This window comes from Pantherophis guttatus, chromosome 1 (assembly GCF_059756535.1).
Source record: "Pantherophis guttatus breed Tessera chromosome 1, ASM5975653v1, whole genome shotgun sequence".
NCBI lineage: Eukaryota > Metazoa > Chordata > Lepidosauria > Squamata > Colubridae > Pantherophis > Pantherophis guttatus.
The window spans coordinates 29,845,460-29,864,533 of NC_142063.1; the positions used below are offsets into that span (position 1 = coordinate 29,845,460).

General features: G+C 40.1%; 1 protein-coding gene across 1 annotated transcript; it reads right to left on the reverse strand.

Annotated features, from left to right (window-relative positions):
• Window positions 1-952: 952 nt before the first annotated feature.
• CNIH1 (cornichon family member 1) lies at window positions 953-18,939 on the reverse strand. The gene is made up of 5 exons (XM_034433410.3): window positions 18,650-18,939; window positions 10,537-10,605; window positions 5,413-5,525; window positions 4,271-4,414; window positions 953-2,792 (listed from the first exon to the last, which is right to left on the reverse strand). Exons 1-5 carry the CDS (start codon window positions 18,728-18,730, stop codon window positions 2,765-2,767), a joined length of 435 nt encoding a protein of 144 aa, XP_034289301.1. The 5' UTR covers window positions 18,731-18,939; the 3' UTR covers window positions 953-2,764.
• Window positions 18,940-19,074: the final 135 nt, after the last annotated feature.

A 19,074-nucleotide genomic window follows, 5' to 3' on the forward strand; every position in this document is an offset into this window, starting at 1 on the left:
CTTCTTTAGCACATGCTTACATTCACACAGAGATAATGTAAATGCAAAAAGCATTAGCACGCGCGATTGGTTGGTCCACTGAGGCATGGAGTACGTTGTACGTATTCTTGTTCTCCAATGTTGAGATTCGGGATGCCTTTACCCATGCAGTGAATATCTCCCTCTTTGAAAGACACACTGAATGTTCCACAGTCAACAGATAAAAGAGCATGCACAGAATATTCATTAGTACATATAAATTCAACAAACCAGTATCTTATTTTTTCAACAATCGTTTTATCTTTGCTTTGGTTTGGCTGATGTACACTCTGGTGTATATTGCTACAAAAACATAATTGAATTTGGTAGTTTGATCTGTTTGCTATTCTGTCCATTTCCCATTTCAAATATAAAAAGAGCTGTTTGGGTAAGCAAGTGCATATGCAGGACTCACAATTACTCTTTCATTCTGTGGCTATGGGTTCTTAGAATACAAATGTAATTTACATTTAGGATGTAAACGATGGCTGTCAGGCAGGGAAGAATTTTTTATGCTTTCCAGAACAGGACTCCTTTCCTCAAAATGTTCCTGCTCACCGCTAATCGTATTACTAATAAATGGCAGGTTTAATATATAATAAAAAAGTGAAAGACAAACCCATCTAGCAAGAAAGTATACTTTAAAAGGGGCAGAGAAAATGGAATAGAATTGCTCTATTACAAATGGGCTTTTTTTGTAGAGTAAGCTCTGGAAAGTATACATTTTCCCCCATCTGCAAAGGGGATCCGCCATTTTTACAATATCATATTTAATAAACTGACAAATTGATGTATAGGAACAAACACATTCACTGCTTAAAAAAAAAAATTAAGCAGATTTTTTTGGTGAAGAGATGAAATAAGCAAGAGGCCTTATCCAGCATGTGACTCTATGCATTCTGTAATATAAGTTCCAATACCAAAGATCATAATATGCATGACAATCCATTATTTTTATTCTTAAAATGCTACAGGTCTCCCAAATAGGCAACACAATGGTGCAGCTTTGCATTCAAGTTCATGTAAAAATTCAGTGCTACTATAAAAGAGAAAATATCAAAACCAGATACTTTTCCATGTGAACATATCACTAAGGATATCTCGCATATTTAAAGGAGTGATGTGAATAATTACAGAGATTTTCCACAGCAACTTGCATATCTAGAAACTGCTGCATCATATGAACATAATTTTTTACATCAAGCACTAGCCTAAATACTCTGATGTTGAAGATGGTGACAAGAAATGTGCACAGCTCTCAACAGAATCTGGACACACGTGTGTTCCCTATCATTTTGGCAAACTCAACTCATTTTAAAGAAGTCAGCTTCACAGCTTTTCAAAATGCTCAGAAATTTTCATGGACTGTTTCTAATTAAAGTTCTCCATATTCACTACTTTTTCACCCATTTTTATGAACCTAAATGAAAAAAAGCTCACTCATTTGTACCTAAAAGAGGTCTTGTAATCTTGTAGCTCCCTTATTTTCAAACTGCAAAGGGAAGTTCCATCATGAATAGATTAAAATGCTTCCAACAGGGTGAATAAAAATCAGTCTAGTTTAATCATCTTTTTTCTCCCGAGATTATCCATTTTCCAAAGTGCTTTAAATTGGAAAGTACATGATCTAGAAATCTCTTTCAGAATGAAAACTTAAATAATTTGTTCCAAAAACCATCTTCTTGCTTACACATAGCATTTTCTTTTAGGACCATAGCAAAGTTTACCAATGTAAAACTCCCAGATATCAGCAGGTATTAAACAATCCACAGGAGAACTGTATCCATGCTTGCTCAACAGCTAACTGCTTATGTCTGAAATGTTAATATTTAAATCTCTCTTGGAGATTTTTATTGTGTGACATAGCAAATAAATTTGCCAAACCCTATGGCATGTATAACTCAAAATATATGCCTTGCATTCTCAAAATGATTTTTTATTAAATTGGTTTCAGATGTATGGCAGTTTGAGACAATTGCAGGGTTTTTTTAAAATATGAAATAAAAATGAAAATACTTTTCCTAATATCCATCTAGTCTGGAAAACTAAAGCAAGGAATAGTCAGCTCAATGTTTCATGGTAATAATGAACTCTACTTTTCCTAACATCCATTTAGCCTGGGAAATTAAAGCTCAATGTTTCATGTTAATAGGAAAATGTTGATCCATGCATATTACTGGAGAATATCCTAATAGTAAAAATAGAACTACAACTCTTCCTGCAGTTGTACTTATGTATTCATCTACGTGACACACAGAGGTTACCTAAGAGATAACATACAGAAAAGCATTCAGTGTTTTAGAAATGTTGACTACAATTGACAGGGTGAATGAAAGTCCATTATCCAAATAAGCCACTATAAAGTCCAGTAAACAAAAGGGGGGAAATCCTCTCTTATACTAAGGACAGTAATTTTCACATTTTTACTGAAGATACAACTGATCCTTATGGAGGGCAGGAATAAAACTGTCCAAAAGCCAGAGGCAGTTGTGTTACATTAATTTATATGTAATTCTTGCCACTTTAAATATCCCAATTGAAAAAGTCTGTCCATGAGTGTTAAAGACTAGATGCTTTTGGACGGGAGAAAACAGTAGAAGAGGAAGGCCTTTTCCTTCTACTATTACTATGATCATCAGATTCCATAGTTAAATCTTTATACCAGTTTCTTCTTCAAAGATAATCCTTTGCTTTATGGCTTTTCTGCATGCACTTTGCTGGAATCAAATCTGCTGTACGTCATTCTTTAGGAGCTCACCAAAACATAAATCATGCTGTTGGAAAGAAAATAAAAAAATAATATATATATATATATTTGTTAAATGTTTGTTCTGTTTCATTGGAGATGGATAACTAGTAACCAACCTTTAAGCTTCACCACTGGGCTGACTAGGATTATGGTCAGACATTTCTACTGGCGTATCCCTCCCAACCACAGAAACTTAAAGCCAGACCGGACTCACTCGTGTAACAGTATGATGATAATAATTGCAGTACACCAATTAAAAACCTCTGCCAAGAAAAGGTGACATGTTTTCCCTTTCCAAGCTGATATATTGAAAAAAGTATGAACAGTTCGAAATTTATGGTCATGGCTCTTATTTAAGCTCCAGTGATTCACCAATGTTAATTACTAGTTTCCACCATATCAGAAATGCTTTATTTGCAGGATTTATTCTTAATAATATAGAAATCAACCAAGCAAATATCTTTTATACTAAAGAGGGTGCACATCTCCAGATTACATTAACATAATTGTTCATCATTTAATTCTCTTGTTGGTGCTTAATGTTATTCTGACATCAAATCCCAACTTATTATAAAATAATTTTAATTGTCTTAATATTTAAAATGACTATACAGTTTTATTTTTATTTTTGAAAGTGAAAACAGGTTTTGTCTAAAGTAAAGCATCTTCCTCAATTAGTAAGCAATTTAGTAGGCAACTTCTATACAAATATTTTGTTCTCTGAAAGTTAAGTGGTGAGGCTCTTGTTTCAGGATCAGGAATTCCAAAAGAATCAGGAATTCTATATCCTGTTAACTGGCTCATGAATTAATTAGGGCATCTTTCAGAAACTTCACATATCCCTGTTATTGCTGAATCAACAATGTGACACATAGTGAGTCAGTATGGTATTATAGTTTAAGGGATTGGACTAGAACCTGAGACTCAGATCCATTTTTAATCTATGTTACAGGATTTCTGCTGTAGGGGAAAATGGGAGGAAACAATTAGGTGAGCCACCTTAAAGTGCTGAATTAAGAGCAGAGTATAAATCGAACCAGATGCTGTTGGACATTCATTGAGGTCCCTTTCCCCTTTCATTGTATCTATGCTTACTTAGGGAAGCCACCATGCAAAGAAACAAAAGTTTAGTCTCAAATTTAATATGTATTTCCAACAAGAGCTCTGTTACTCATGGAATATATAGCTTTCCTGGAAAATAATCTAGGTGACTGCAACTGATTATATAATGTATATTATGATTCTTGTGTAGCCTCACCATGGGAACCATTTTATAAAATGTCATAACTTAGTCTTATAACATTAAATATGCCCAGAGATTTTTTAAAAAATGGGACTCCCCTGCATCAAATAAATGAATAAGTGCCTAGGTGTTCATAGCATTTTTAAAAGTCATTGCTGTAATTCAGTAAAAGCATCTTTGTATTTCTATTTAGCTTTCTTACACTGCGTGTTCAACTACTTATCACAAAGACATTATTTTATTAAAAACAGATGACTTACCCATATAGGTAGTAAAAAAAGGATAGAAGATAAAATGCTAGTTTGCACCACCCTTCCTTCTGACAATATGCTAAAATATCCGCATTCATAATGGTTGTGGGATCATAGAGTCCTGGTCCACTCATTACAGGCCTACTCATATACCTGAAAAAGTGAATTGGTTTTTTTGAAAAGCCACAGGAAAAAGTGAGTTTGCTTGTCAAGAAACTATACCCATTATCACACTTATAGTGCTTTCTATCCTGGCGTTTATTCTACATACTCCAAATTCCTTGATTCAGCATTAATGAAAATAAAATTGGTTCCTTCAAGTCATCGTTGACTCTTGGTGACCACCTGGACAAGTCCCTGCGGTTCTCTTGGCAAGATTTCAGAAATGGTTTGCCATTGCCTGCTTCCTAGGCTGAACTGCCCCAAGGTCACCTATCTGGTTTCATGCCTAAGGTGGGACTAGTACTAGAACTCCCAGTTACCCAGTTGCCTAAACCACCGGTGCCTAAACCACTACACCAAATTGGCTCTCAATGAAATATACACTACTGAAATGGAAAATCTCTGTTCAGTTTATCTCTGCCAACATTCAGTTTCTGACATCAAACTGTACTGAGCAAACAATAAGCCAAGTTTCATGAAACACATGAAATCTCAAATCTAAGTGAAGCATCCTTTATGATCATCCTATGGTCTCTGCAGCTGAGATAAGCAAGAATGTGAAAGGGGTGATTTCTAATAGTAGAAAGAGATAGTATCTTATAATATCTGGCAGATGGGTAATATCCCTCTGAACGTGCTGATCTGATCCCTCTCTTTTTCATGTTGCTGAATGGAAATATAAACATGAAGTTTTGTATATGTTTCTTTGGGAGTAAAAGCGCAAAGCAACTATATTAAGTATGAGCAATGACAACAAGATCACAACTGATCTCTGATGATGATATAGCAGAAGAATGCAACACACTGTTATCTTTCTCTTTGTTTCCCTCGGGATCTTCCAAAAGTAAGGAATGGGGAAGATAATTTTGGAGAGCAAAATTTAAAGGACAGGAAAATCCTTGCAGAACAATTCATACAGAATGCAATACATGAAAAGCAAAAATGAAAGCTGTACAAGTAAAGCTTTACCAAACTATGTTCAAAATTACCTCCAAATGTGGTAAGCCAGTAATGGCATATTAAGACTCAGTGTAAGCCATTCTGTTGCACACAAAAACATGACACAGAAGAATGCATGGATGAGATACTCTGGAAGTACAAGCTGCAAAAGAAGACAGGTAGTTAGATCACCCTCTTTTGGACTTTGCATCATTATTTATAGGAACAATAAGGGAGTGAAACCCATTAGACAAGATAAGCCAGTGGAGAAAGTGCCAATCTATTGTGTCATAATAACTGACTTGTGTTACACATACTTAGAGGAACTGAATAAACTTGTTAATATGTCTTACAGAATTTGCAGTATAAACATTAAACTAATAGCACTATCACATATACCTTCCAATTTCCAACTTTTATCCTGGAGATGTTAGATTTATGCTACATAATTTCTATCAGTCTCCGTATTACATTAGCAGATGACATTTAGATATCTTTGAAAGCTGCCTCTGTATCTCTAATTAATTGCAAGTAGAACCTCAGCTGCCTAGACCAAAAACGTTTCCATAATTCTACTGCGCTATCTCACCATTAAAATATGTGCAAGTTTGAATTACACATTTTTTAAAGAAAGGTCAGTAACCTCTTGGAATATGTAGACATATCTGACATTTTAAAACATAATATAAATTTTATTACTGGGGACAAGGTGGCTAGTTTTTAGTCTGGCCTGTCACAAAATGCTGGAAGCAGTCTTTATCTTTTTATGGGAGAAATAAAGACAAGGTAGAGGGAGGGATAGACCTCATAAAATTGGGAGAAGGCAGATAAAGAGAGCAGTTTAGTCTAGTGGTTAAGACACCAGGTTAGAAAGATTATGGGGGATTTAAGCCCAAAACTGCTGCATAAATCACTATATATGGATATAATTAGCACAAATTCCAGTCTGAAGATAGGAGCAAATACAATAGAAAAAAAATCTGTGTCTATATTCAATCTTTCCTGGATTTTATGTTCTGAGGAAAACTTATTTCCAGTTGTATTTTTTGATATATTCATTTTTAATCAATATTTTTTCAATAAACCTAATATAGCGAATTCTGATTATACGAGGTTGTTATAGGCAGCTATACTGAACAAAATGTGCAGCTATTTACTTTAACAAAAGCCATTGGTGATTTGATGTGCATTGATTTATCTGAATTTGCAGAAGCAAATGAAGTGTAGTTTCTAGTGTAAAAGAAACACAGACTTTAATCAGCGTAGACTCAATACATTCAAATTTCACTTCTGCTGATCTAGGTTACATTATGCGATGCCTATAGAGAACAAACCTCCCATGGAACCACAAGTCCCTACCTCCTCTAATACTGTATTTTTTGGAATCCCCCATTAAAAAAAAAAAGTACAGGACATTGGCATGCTATAAAGCAGGGGTGTCAAACTCGATTTCATTGAGGGCCACATCAGGGTTGTGTTTGACCTCGGAGGGCTGGGGGTGGGCGTGGCCGTGGCCGTGGGCAGGGTGGGGGTGGCCATGGTGGGCATTTGACACAGGCTCAAGATGCAATGTTTCCCCTTCTCTTCTTTCTTTCCACAGTTCTTTACTATACCCATTTTCCTATCTCTTCTACCAGTTATTACTGGCAAAAATTTATTACTTTTTTTTTTTTTTTTTTTAATTTGATTTATATGCCGCCCTTCTCCGGAGACTCAGGGCGGCTTACAGTGCGTTAAGCAATAGCCTTCATACTTTTGTATATTTATACAAAGTCAGCTTATTGCCCCCACAAACTGGGTCCTCATTTAACCTACCTTAGAAAGGATGGAAGGCTGAGTCAACCTTGAGCCTTGGAGAGATTCGAACCAGCAGTAAATTGCAGGCAGCTGTGTTAATAACAGGGTGCTTTAAACCACTGTAGTACCAAGGCTCTTGGTATTACTTATTCTTCATATTCCACTAAACTTTTTATTTCCTATTGTTTAATAGTAAATTGCTTTTCCAGGCAGAAAAGCTATTTATACTATTGTATTTTTATTATTCAACCAATAATAAAAATACAACAGCATAAATAACAAGATAATACAAGATCGGGCTCCCCGGCCTCTAGCAGCACTCTGCCGGCCAAAAATGGGCCGTGTGGAACAGCCCATTTTTGGCTGGCAGAGTGCTGCTGGCGGCCGACGAGGCTGAAAATAGGCCACACAGGGGCTGCATGCGGCAGAGGCACTGCGGGCCAGTCCTCTGATATTTCCAGGCCGGCCCCAGGGGCCAGATTTAAACACCCCGCGGGCCAGATGCAGCCCGCGGGCCTTGTGTTTTACACCCCTGCTATAAAGGAAAGCACCAGCCCTCTAATAGCTTGATTTTCAAGGATAACAGAGAGCTTACTCTTCTAAGACATTCTTAGAAAATAGAAGCAGCCAAGCCAGTGCTTTGTGTGAAAAATGTTTCCAGCTGCCCAGAAACAAGAAAAAGGAGAGCAGAAGAAAAGAGAACCAGTGGGTGTTCTGTGATTAGCCATTCCATGAATCGGTAAGCCAGGTCTATGGCAGATGTTTATGAGACCATACAGGGCATGTAAGACTAGTAAGTAAAATAAAAAGTCATTTATTTAAACAATTAACAAATTTAGCAATTCAGTCATAAAGTATCAAAAACTACATTGTAATCAGTGGTGGGTTGCCCCTGGTTCGAACAGGTTCGTAAGAACCGGCAGTACAACTGGTGAGAGGCCCTGCCCGCCGCCCTGGATGTCGTCATCGGCAATCTGCGCATGCGCAGAAGCACAATCCCGTTGCAAACGAGTAGTAAAGGTAAGTAGAACCCACCCATGATTGTAATGCTAAGATTCCTGCTAACTTGCTACAGTAGAAATTTCTTATTTTTATTATTATTTTCCTCTGCATATATTCTCAAGACGCTACATTCCCACACAGATTCATTTATCGCACACAATTAAACGATACGTAAAATCTCTCAGCAAATTTTTCTCTGTATTAAACAAAAAAATGCCCACAGAAGCATAACATGCATATGGTAATATCTTTTTTCTTAAAAGTCTGATAAGGGGATGCACAGATGTAGTGAAAAGTCTCTCTCACTCACACAACAAATGAGAGATGAATCGAGTAAGGTAAACTGTTCCATGCACGGCTTCTATCTATGTTATTTCTTCCTTCATTAGAAGACATGTTTTAGCAGTCACTCTATCTCACAATATTTTTTTTCTCATTCATCAGATTGCATTTAGCACTAATGCCAGTTCCTGTGGCTATCTGATATAATTTTTTTAGAGGAATGCTATCTAGTCAGTCCATGTCAAAAATATATGAAAAGACATAGTCTTTTCCAAATCTTTCAAGTATACCGTAATTTGTTACAGTTTGTCAACAAGCAAAAGAGAAACATTTTAAAATAAACATGGGAATAAGGCATACGAAGCTGGAAAACGCTGGTCTGGTCCTCTAAGGACTAAATAATTACTGGTATAAATGTGTACAAAGAATGGTAGGTATTTTCTAAACAGGTAAATGCAAGAGATTAGAGTAACTTCTTACCAATCACACAGACAGTAGAGAGCACAGGGATTGCAGACTATTCAACACTACAATAGTCTTCTTCAAGTCAACTTTGATTCCTGGTGATTTCATAGTTGTGGGCATGCAATTGTCTTGGCAATAATACAGAAATGGTAAGCCACTCACTTTTGGAATGTTCTGCCAAGTGCCCAGATTCAGTCTGTAGCCCTGGTTCCTTCAGAGATCTCCTTAATCATTCCAGATCTACCTTAACTTCCAGGCCCATACAAAGTCAGACAACTACTGCCACCTATTAGGACTATTTTAAACATTTTGGAAATGGGCACATAACTCACTAAGATCAACTACATGTTGCCACAACATGGAAAAACAGAATTGGTGGGTATTAAATACACCCATGGCAGAAGCTGCAAAAAAGCATCCCTAAGATCAAGGTAAGGGACGCGGTGGCTCAGTGGCTAAGACGCTGAGCTTGTCGATCAGAAGGTCGGCAGTTCAACAGTTCAAATCCCTAGAGCCGCATAATGGAGTGAGCTCCCGTTACTTGTCCCAGCTTCTGCCAACCTAGTAGTTCGAAAGCACGTAAAAAATGCAAGTAGAAAAATAGGGACCCCTTTGGTGGGAAAGCAACAGCGCTCCGTATGCCTTCGGTGTTTAGTCATGCCGGCCACATGACCATGGAGATGTCTTCGGACAGCGCTGGCTCTTTGCCTTAGAAACAGAGATGAGCATCGTCCCTAGAGCTGGAAATGACTAGTACATACATGCGGGGGAACCTTTACCTTTACCTAAGATCAAGGTGGGCAATAAGGGAAAAGTACTATTTTTATTATTACACTACTATTACACTATTCCCTAGCTATTTCCATGCAAATAATCCACAGTAAATCAAGAAGCCAGAATATTCCTTCTCCCTAATTCCAAGATGAATTCCCTTAAATGTGTATCAGCTCTAATCAGGATCCTAATTTAACCATCGTTCATGATTTGAATTCAATTTGCAAATCTGATTAAGGCACAAATATGGCAGTTCTTCCATTTAAATAAACATGAATTTATTGAATTGTTGACGTCAAGTCCTGTCAATAACTGATTTCTTGTAGAAGAATTTAAGCATGAAACAGTTTTCCCCATCTCTTATTAAGCAAGTGCAAAATTCAAATTATTATTTCAATCCCTGAATAGACAAAAGACAAGCAAATGAACAGGCACATGAGTTAACATAGACCATAGACATGATCCTAATAAATGGAAAGCAAAGACTATGGCATTAAGACATTAAACTAAAAAGCAGTACACACCTTGAATGCAATTTTGACTCTTTTAATCTTTTTAACCTTTTCAACTGTCTTTGTGCCGAAAACGTAAAAAGCAGATTGAAAGAATGTTAGTGTGACCACCGACAAGTTCACCAGCAGATAAATAAGTCAGAATTTCAAGAATGGGGAGTGAGGGTAAGTGTGAAAGAATACAGGGACACAATTCTACCCAGAAATCTTAAATCTGTTAGATATTGTAGAATCAAACAAAATGCATGTTAAATGGTTATCTATGTTAAATCATCATACATTTACCAAAAAACATAACTAATTAGGAATTCATGAAGAAAGTTCTGTCTCATATAAACTTACAGGATTTAGTGTATTACACTGGTCTATGGGATTCTTGTAGTCAGTCTTCAGCTCATCAAAAGCTATAATCTAAAATAAAATTAAAATGATTAAGTAACAGTATAAGAACTCTTACTATTTTAAAATCCAGCATTTGGGGGGGGGGAATAATAATGCCATTGCTAGATAAATGATAAATGAAGATAATGATATAAAGATATATACCAGGTTGATAATATGAGAAATATAACTTGTAAAATGAAGCACACGGGATTTGTAACCGATCGACACACTGTTTGCAATTGTAATGGATGATGGATGTTTTATGTTTTGTTTGTTTTAAAAAAAAATTACTACCTAAAATCCAGCATTTAGAACAGCCCAACTTCCAAATTCAAATTCTGAGGGAATCTCCTAAGGACCTGACTCATCCAGTTAGCTTCAAGTAATAATAAATAAGTTTTTTAAAGCACACTTTTAGGTGTTCACTCAAATCCCCTACACAGTAGCAGCAGCCAAGCCTCCCATAGCCTTGAATATTCAAATTATATGAATTGGAGTTGGATTCTGAGCAAGTCACAGTAAGCTGACTGAGGCTTTATCTGAACCTATTATCTGGGAGGTGTTTCACCTTGAAGAAGTGGACAGAATCTTGAGTTCTAGTAACCCAATAACCTGGTTATCAAATCTGTGCACCTCCAGAAGGGTTAAAATTTCTTGTGAGATGGTGCGTGGTGCTATATTCCCTGAAAAAGATGGTGAAAACCCATCTGTTATCAAAGCCATTCTTGGACATAACAATTCTGAATACCTTTATCTAACCGCCAACCTTCTCTTTCTCAAGAAGCTTGCTGAGAAGGTAATCAGGTTAGAGTTTCAGAGATCCACAGGATTCTTTCTAGTGTGGTTTCAGGCTGAGACAGCACTGACTGAACTTGTGGAGGCACGATGGATATTGTGTGAACTTGAAACTTTTAAATCCCTCAATGGCTTTTAATATAATCAATCATCATATCCATCTAGGGTGGCTATGGGTATTAGGAAACAGTGTTATAATGGTTCTCTTTTCTCACTGGAGGGTTCCACTTGGTGCTGGTGGGCGATCCTTTGACCCCTTTTCAAGCTCAATCCTCCCCCTTTTCCTGTACGGTATCTACATGAAATTGCTGGGTGTGATCATCTGCCAATACAGAATTTAATATCATCAATACACTACAGAAACTCAGTTGTACATATTGACCCCAGGCCAACCCAAACAATGTCATCAAAATGGTGCCCCAGTGCCTGGATGCTCTGGATGAGATTTAAGGTCAATCATAGCAAAATGGAATGGCAGAAGGTTTTTAGCTCTTGCGGTATCAGGGATTTTCCATCTGGATAGAGTTGCACCTCACCATACAACTGGTGCACAATTTGAGAATCCTCCTGGATCCTCAGCTCCTGCTCAAGGAATGGAAGATATAACTAGGAGGGCCTTCATCCATTTGTCCACTGCATCAATTTCAGCCTTACCTTGACCAAGATTTCTTTTTCACAATCACTTCTACCTTAATCACCTCATTTATTTATTTTATTCATTTATTTATTTAATATAATCTATATCCTGCCCTATCTCCATAGGACTCAGGGCGGCTCACAACAATTAAAACAAGCCAATAAAAATATAAAATACATACATAAACAAATATTAAAACCCGTTAAAATAATCGAAAACCCCCAGTCCAGGCTAGGTGCCGCGAACAGCCATGTTTTTAATTCGCGGCGGAGGTCAGGAGCCAGCTGGAGCCCCAGGGGGAGTTGATTCCAAAAGGTGGGTGCGCCCACAGAGAAAGCTCTTCCCCTGGGGGCTGCCAGCCAACATTGTCTAGCTGATGGTACCCGGAGCAGGCCCTCCCTGTGGGAATACACTGGGCGATGGGAAGCTGTTGTTGGTTGCAGATGGTCCGACAAGTATCCTGGGCCTAAACCATGTAGAGCTTTATAGGTCATTACCAGCACCTTGAATCTCACCCGGAGGGCAACCGGCAACCAATGCAAGCCGCGCAGGAGAGGTGTTACATGGGAGTATCGGGATTCTCCCATCACAACCCACATGGCTGCATTCTATACCAGCTGAAGCCTCCGAGTGGTCCTCAAGGGCAGCCCCATGTAGAGAACATTACAGTAGTCAATACGGGAGGTGACTAGCACATGAGTAACTGTGCGTAGGGCATCTCAGTCCAAATAGGGGTGCAACTGGCGCACCAGATGAATCTGGGCATATGCCCCCCTGGTCACGGTTGTTATATGATCTAGACTCAACCGTGAATCCAGGAGGACACCCAAGTTGCGTGCCCTGTCTACAGGGGTTAAAACTTCACCCCTATAGCCAATGATGGAACCTCTCCTTCGGACCGAGATGCCGGTATCCACAGCTACTCAGTCTTGGCAGGGTAGAGCCGAAGCCTGTTCCTCCCCATCCAGATCCGCACCGCTTCCAGGCACCGGGACATCACATCAAGGGCATCACTGGGTTGGTTCGGGGTGGATATAAAAAGCTGAGTATCGTCAGCCTACTGATGGTACCTCATACTTGACTACTGCCATATATTCTACATGGGACTGCCCTTGAAGACCACTCAGAAGCTGCAACTGGTCCAGAATGCAACTGCACAGTCCCAACATGTCACACCCATGTGGCACCTCTCCTACATGAGCTGTGCTCATTACTGATAGACATCTATGTGCAATTCAAACTGTTGCCCATCTTGTATGCTTCTTCAGAGAGGGTTTGCTCCAGGTCATATCCGTGAAAAAAAGTCATTTATTGGGTGAAATGCTCCCAGTTCGGACCGGATTGCCCGATCCGGTAGCGATGGCAGCGGGTAGTTTGGAGAACCGGTAGCAAAAATCCCTGCGCCCACCCCCCATGCCCAGCTGAGCTGCGAGATCATCAGAGACTGTATTTTTTACTTTTAAAAGCATTTTTTCCTTCGGCCAAAAAAATGCTTTTAAAAGTTTTTTTAAAAGCCTCTGATGATCGCATGGCTCAGCTGGGATCGTCAGAGGCTTCTAAAAGCATTTTTTTCTGCAACCTCTTCGGCTGAAGAGGTTGTAGAAACAAAAATGCCTTTAAAAGCCTCTGGCGATCCCAGCTGAGTTGCCTGATCGTCAGAGGTTTCTAAAAGCATTTTTTTTTCTGCAACCTCTTCAGCCAAAGAGGTTGTAGAAAAAATGCTTTTAAAAATTAAAAAAAAAAAAGTTGGCCACGCCCACCCAGTCACATTACCCAACCCACCAAGCCACGCCCACAGAACCAGTAGTAACAAATTTTAGATTTCACCCCTGGTCCCTACCCTAGTGTCAAATCTATCCTCTGGAATATCTATCCAGAGATTAGGTTGCCCCAACTAGGGCCGTGATAGCGAACCTATGGCACGCATGCCACACATGGCAAATGGAACCATATCTGTGGGCACACAAGCATTGCCCTAGCTCAACTACAGCGTGCATACCTGTGCCAGCCAACTGATTTTTGGGCCTTCCAGGCCCACCAGAAGTCAGGAAACAGGCTGTTTCTGGCCTCCGGAAGGCTTCCACAGGGTGGGGGAGGCCGTTTTCGCCCTCCCCAGGCTCCAAGAAAGCCTCTGGAGTCTGGGGAGGGTGAAAAATAGGCCTACCGGGCCCACCAGTAACCTTTTTGCCATCGCGTGCCAAAAGCAGGGGGAGTGCGGGGGGGGTCACACGCGCAAGTGGGAGTCGTGGGGCACAGAGGGGCCTTGAATTATGGGTGTGGGCATGCACGCACGTGACCCCCCCCACATGGCCCACACTTTTGGCATGCGACAGCAAAAAGGTTAGCCATCACTGAAGTAGGGGCTTTAAAGATTGTCTCTTTCCCCAGGGCCTGCATAAGGAATGCTTTTCTTTGACTGCATTATCAAGACTTGTTCTTTTTTTGGTTTGGGGGAATTCTGTTTTTTGTTTTTTGTTTTACTTTTATCAGGGGATGCCATCTTACTGGGAATTTTTATTGATTATTTTTATTGTATGCCATTCAGACTATAAAATAAGTTTGGTTTTACTTATTTACGTAATTTTAGAATAAAGGGGGAGGGGGAAAAGAATACAACGTAGATGCAATCTGATAACCCAATTAAAATGCCCATGCTATCTATTTTATAGCATGGGTCAATGTTGAGGCCAATTTGTCTTCACAGCCTTCCAGACTGTTGGCGGCAGTCAATTCGCCAATGCCCATCTCTTGGTGTCAGACAGGATTCTCCAAGGTAAGGATGTTTATCTTAGCACATGCATAAAGGGGATTCCCCCTGGCTCTCTACCCTTCTCCAGAGAAAAAAGTGTTTGCTATTTAAAAATCTAATAAGAGAAGCAACGTATGGAGGCTAAGAAAAGGAGCTAAAGAAGGCTGCTCCAGATTAAAGACTGGATTCTAGGAAAATCTGAAAAATCCAAGGAAGCAACCAGGAAATGTTTGCTACGTCGATCACTTGATCTCTATAAGTTAGATAACAGGTGTGAGCTAGAAATATTGTATCAGGTTAGTTTTATTTTGGAATGTGCTTTAAACTTTATAGCCTCTGATAGTGCATAGTTTCCCTATGCAAGCTCAGGGATTGTGTCTCTTAGGTAACAGACCAATACGTCTCATAGTCTGCTTGTATATCTTTTCCCTATTGGAGGCTCTCTTGAGATGCTCTCTCTGATTTTCACAAATCTCTGTTTTTATCTCCACTGATTGTTTTGTGCATTTTATTTAAAATCAAAAAGGAATGTTTATTTTTAAAATAATGTTAACTTTATTTAAGCCACCTAGAATCACCTTTGGCAAAATAGATGATCAATAAATGAAATAAATAATATTTTTTGTTTATACCTTGTAAATTTCATTCTGATTTCACTACCCAGGGCTAATTTTCCTAACCGTATGTCTGTCTCTGGTTACAGGCTAACAAGATGACACTATAGAATTTTTTTTTTCCTTTTACTTGTCAATAAGACACACAGGTTGTAAGATCCCTCTCTCATACATTAAGGTTGTGGGGAAATCAGTAAAGGCATCCCCTTAAAAATTATGTGGTTGCAGCAGTAATTACACAGTAGCTACACGGAGGCAAGAAGGTGGGGCCACACTATGTAGTCTAAGAGGATTTGTAGGAGAGAACGGTTGAGATTTCTGACCTTTTACCTACGCATTAAGCTAGAAAGCCTTAATATACATTCACACAAAAGTATAGAGATACATTTTATCCTGAGACTATTAAGATAGCATGTTACAATTCCGTACAGCATAAATAAGTCTGCCCCATCTAATCTCACCTGTTCCAAGATTCCCCTCTCCTACAATTCTAGCCCTACAAGCTTTAACATTCCCTGGTTAAACCCCATGATGTCTCTTACCCCACAAGTTATTGCTCTTTTCATATTTTCCTCTTTATTCTACACATCAGTCAAATTCCAGTTCTGCAAACAGATTCATTAAAAAAAAAGATGTACCAAACTAAAACCCCACCTGAGTTCAATGTCTTGCTTCCTATAAACACCACCGTGAATTGACAGTTCTCCTATTGCGATCCTTGGCAATTGGCATCAGAGTGTAACAGCCTGGTTATTGGTGGCAATATACAGAAAGCATACAGGAGCCACCAAGAATGTGCAGAATGGCAGTGATCCAATTCAGTGGGATAGTTCAACCTTGCCATAACAAGGTACCATCATTCCACTTTGACAAAGCATTGAGATGGGATTGAGCCCCCTCAACTGATCATTTCATTTTACAAAAGAGGTTGGCATGCATACGTGGGAATCCCTTTGGCTCAGGGGTGAAATCTACTTACCTACCTTCCTTACTGGTTCGGAAGTGCACGTGTCACATGCGCGCGCAGACCCTCTGCGTATGTGCAAAATCTTCTGTGCATGTGCAGAGGGTAAAAAACACATTACTTCCTGGTTAAAACCAGGAAGTAACGACATCCGAGCGGGTGGGCGGAGCCTCACACCGCCATCGCCACCAGTTCTCCGAACCACCTGCCACAATCGCAACTGGATCGCCTGATCCGGTCCGAACCAGGAGCATTTCACCCCTGCTTTGGCTGATCAAACGGAACTGAGGTACCAGTAGCTGCCTTATTTGATACTGCAGTTTGTAGGGATGATTGTGGCTCCTCACAACAAAGCATCTTTTAAAAGCTGTGCACAGCTTTTCACAGCTTGATCCTTCTGAATATCTCTTGGACATCCAAATAGGACTGATCACTATACGGGTAGTCCTCGACTTACAACCGTTCATTTAGTGACCGTTCGAAGTTACAATGACACTGAAAAAAGTGATTTATGACCATTTTTCAGTTTCCTTTGCAGCATCCCCATTATCATGAGATCAAAATTCAAATCTATGCCAATTGTTTCATACTTATGACCGTTGTAGCATCCTAGGGTCATGTGATTACTTCTTGCAACCTTCTGACCAGCAAAGTCAATGGGGAAGCCAGATTCACTTAACTGTATTATTAACTTATCAACTGCAATGATTCACTTAGCAAGAAAGGTTGTAAAATGGGGCAAAATTCATTTAACAAATGTCTCAGCAACAGAAATTTTGGGCTCAACTGTGGTCATAAATTGAGGATTACCTGTATCCTGTACTATGAAATTCTAATTACCTGTACTAATTAACTATGAGTTCAGGAAGTAATTTATTTTTGAGTTTTAACTGTCCTATTTTTAACCTTTTCTATATATGGCATTTTTTTTTAAGTTTAACCACTTTAAATATCCCACAAACAAAAACATGGGCTATAAAACCAATCCTTAAATACCCTTTTAACTTCCCTAAGGGGTTAAACACACTACAAAAGAGAAGTATTTTTTCCCTATTCACTTTCACCAGGCTCTATAACACAGGTAGTCCTTGACTTACAACAGTTCATTTTGTGACCGTTCAAAGTTACAACGGCACTGAAAAAAGTGACTATGACCATTTTTCACACTTATGACCACTGCAGCATCCCTATGGTCATGTGATCCCTTTTTGCGCCCTCCTGACAAGCGAAGTCAATGGGGAAACCAGATTCACTTAACAACCTTGTTGCTAATTTAAGAACTGCAGTGATTCACTTAACAAAGTAAGTGTTTCTAGCAGGACTTCCCGATTCTGTAACAGCTTTATTCCTTATCCCATCCGTCTGGTAAAAACTCGCAACATTCTTTTTTCTCGCCATGTACATGTATACATCCAAACTACAGTGTTGTTTCTCTGTGTCATATAATATATGTGGGTATATACATCATTTTGTATTTATTTATTTATTCTGTCATGGTTCTGTCATGTATATTGGAGGTGGTGACCCTTTAAGAGCTGTAGGCAACAAAAGTTCATTTTAATGTATGCCGATTAGTGTACATTCAAAGTGACAATAAAGTCATTCTATTCCTATATTCCTATTTCATACGTGGCGAGGAAAGTCGTAAAATGGAGCAAACCCACTTAACCAATTTCTCACTTCACAACCTACATTTTGGGCTCCATTGGTAAGTTGAGGACTCCCTGTATCTTTCTTAACATGCTTTTTCCTCCTTTCTCCTTTGGTAAAACTTGAGCTTCGAGACGCACCAATAACCCTTTCTGCGCTTTTTTTTTTCCTCCCAGTTTCACAAAAAAGGATGCCGGGATGACACTCCTGTACACGCAATACTTACATTACGGTCACGCCTTATAATTGCAGAAAAACTACCAGGGCGACCTTAACGTGCCCGCTGCGCACATGGTCCCCAGGTTCCCCACGTTCCCCAAACCCTCCCGGCCTCGCCAGCAGAAATGCCAAGTAGAAATTTGGGGGAGCCCCGCAGTGCCTCCCTCCCTCCCTCCCTTGCCTGACTCTTCTCCGTCGTGGCGCCACGACCGCCAGCTTCTTAATGCCCGCCCCTCCAGCATCGGCGGCCCCTTCGGGGGTTCGACCCTCCAGAAGAAACCAAGCGACCCAAGTGAGGGGGGGGGACTTTCTTCGCTCCCCACCCCCCCCCACCCTCGCTTCAATTCCAGGCAGCCCACCTTGCCCACATCTAGCCCCTCCCTCCCTTTAGGACCACCGCCCCGGATTTCCAGGGGATGCCAGGACGCCTCTCCTGCACTCACATGCCATATAGCGAAGAAGATAAGCGCAGCGGTGAGAAGCAGCGCCAGCATATAACAGAAAGCAGCGAACGTGAACGCCATGGCGGCGGCGGCGGCGGCGGGGGCGGCGATTGACACTAAGGAAGGCCGGCCCGACGGCGAGGCGGGAGGAAGTTTCTGGGCCGGATCATTCAGGGTGGCCGCAGAGGCCCCGGAGGGGGGGGGAGCGACAGACGCTTTCGACGTCACTGCGCAAGCGCACACGGGAGAGAAGCCGCCGCCGCCTTCGCAGACTGGAGTTCCGCGCCGCAGCGGCTACTTCTGGACGGCGGAGGAACTGCAACGTGGCTCCTTTCCCGACGCCGGGATTGTTTGCTATTCGCATCCGCGGGATTGTGGGTTTCACGCAGGACACCCGTATTATAATAAGGGAGGCGGCGTCCAGC

Excerpts from the sequence above, each read along its gene's own strand:
- CNIH1 (XM_034433410.3), bottom strand. The coding sequence starts at position 18,730 with ATGGCGTTCACGTTCGCTGCTTTCTGTTATATGCTGGCGCTGCTTCTC. Across the intron at positions 10,606-18,649 it reads TCTTCTTCGCTATATGGCAT|ATTATAGCTTTTGATGAGCT; the intron begins GTGAGTGCAGGA and ends ATTTTATTTTAG. Across the intron at positions 5,526-10,536 it reads AGTGTAATACACTAAATCCT|CTTGTACTTCCAGAGTATCT; the intron begins GTAAGTTTATAT and ends CTTCTTTTGCAG.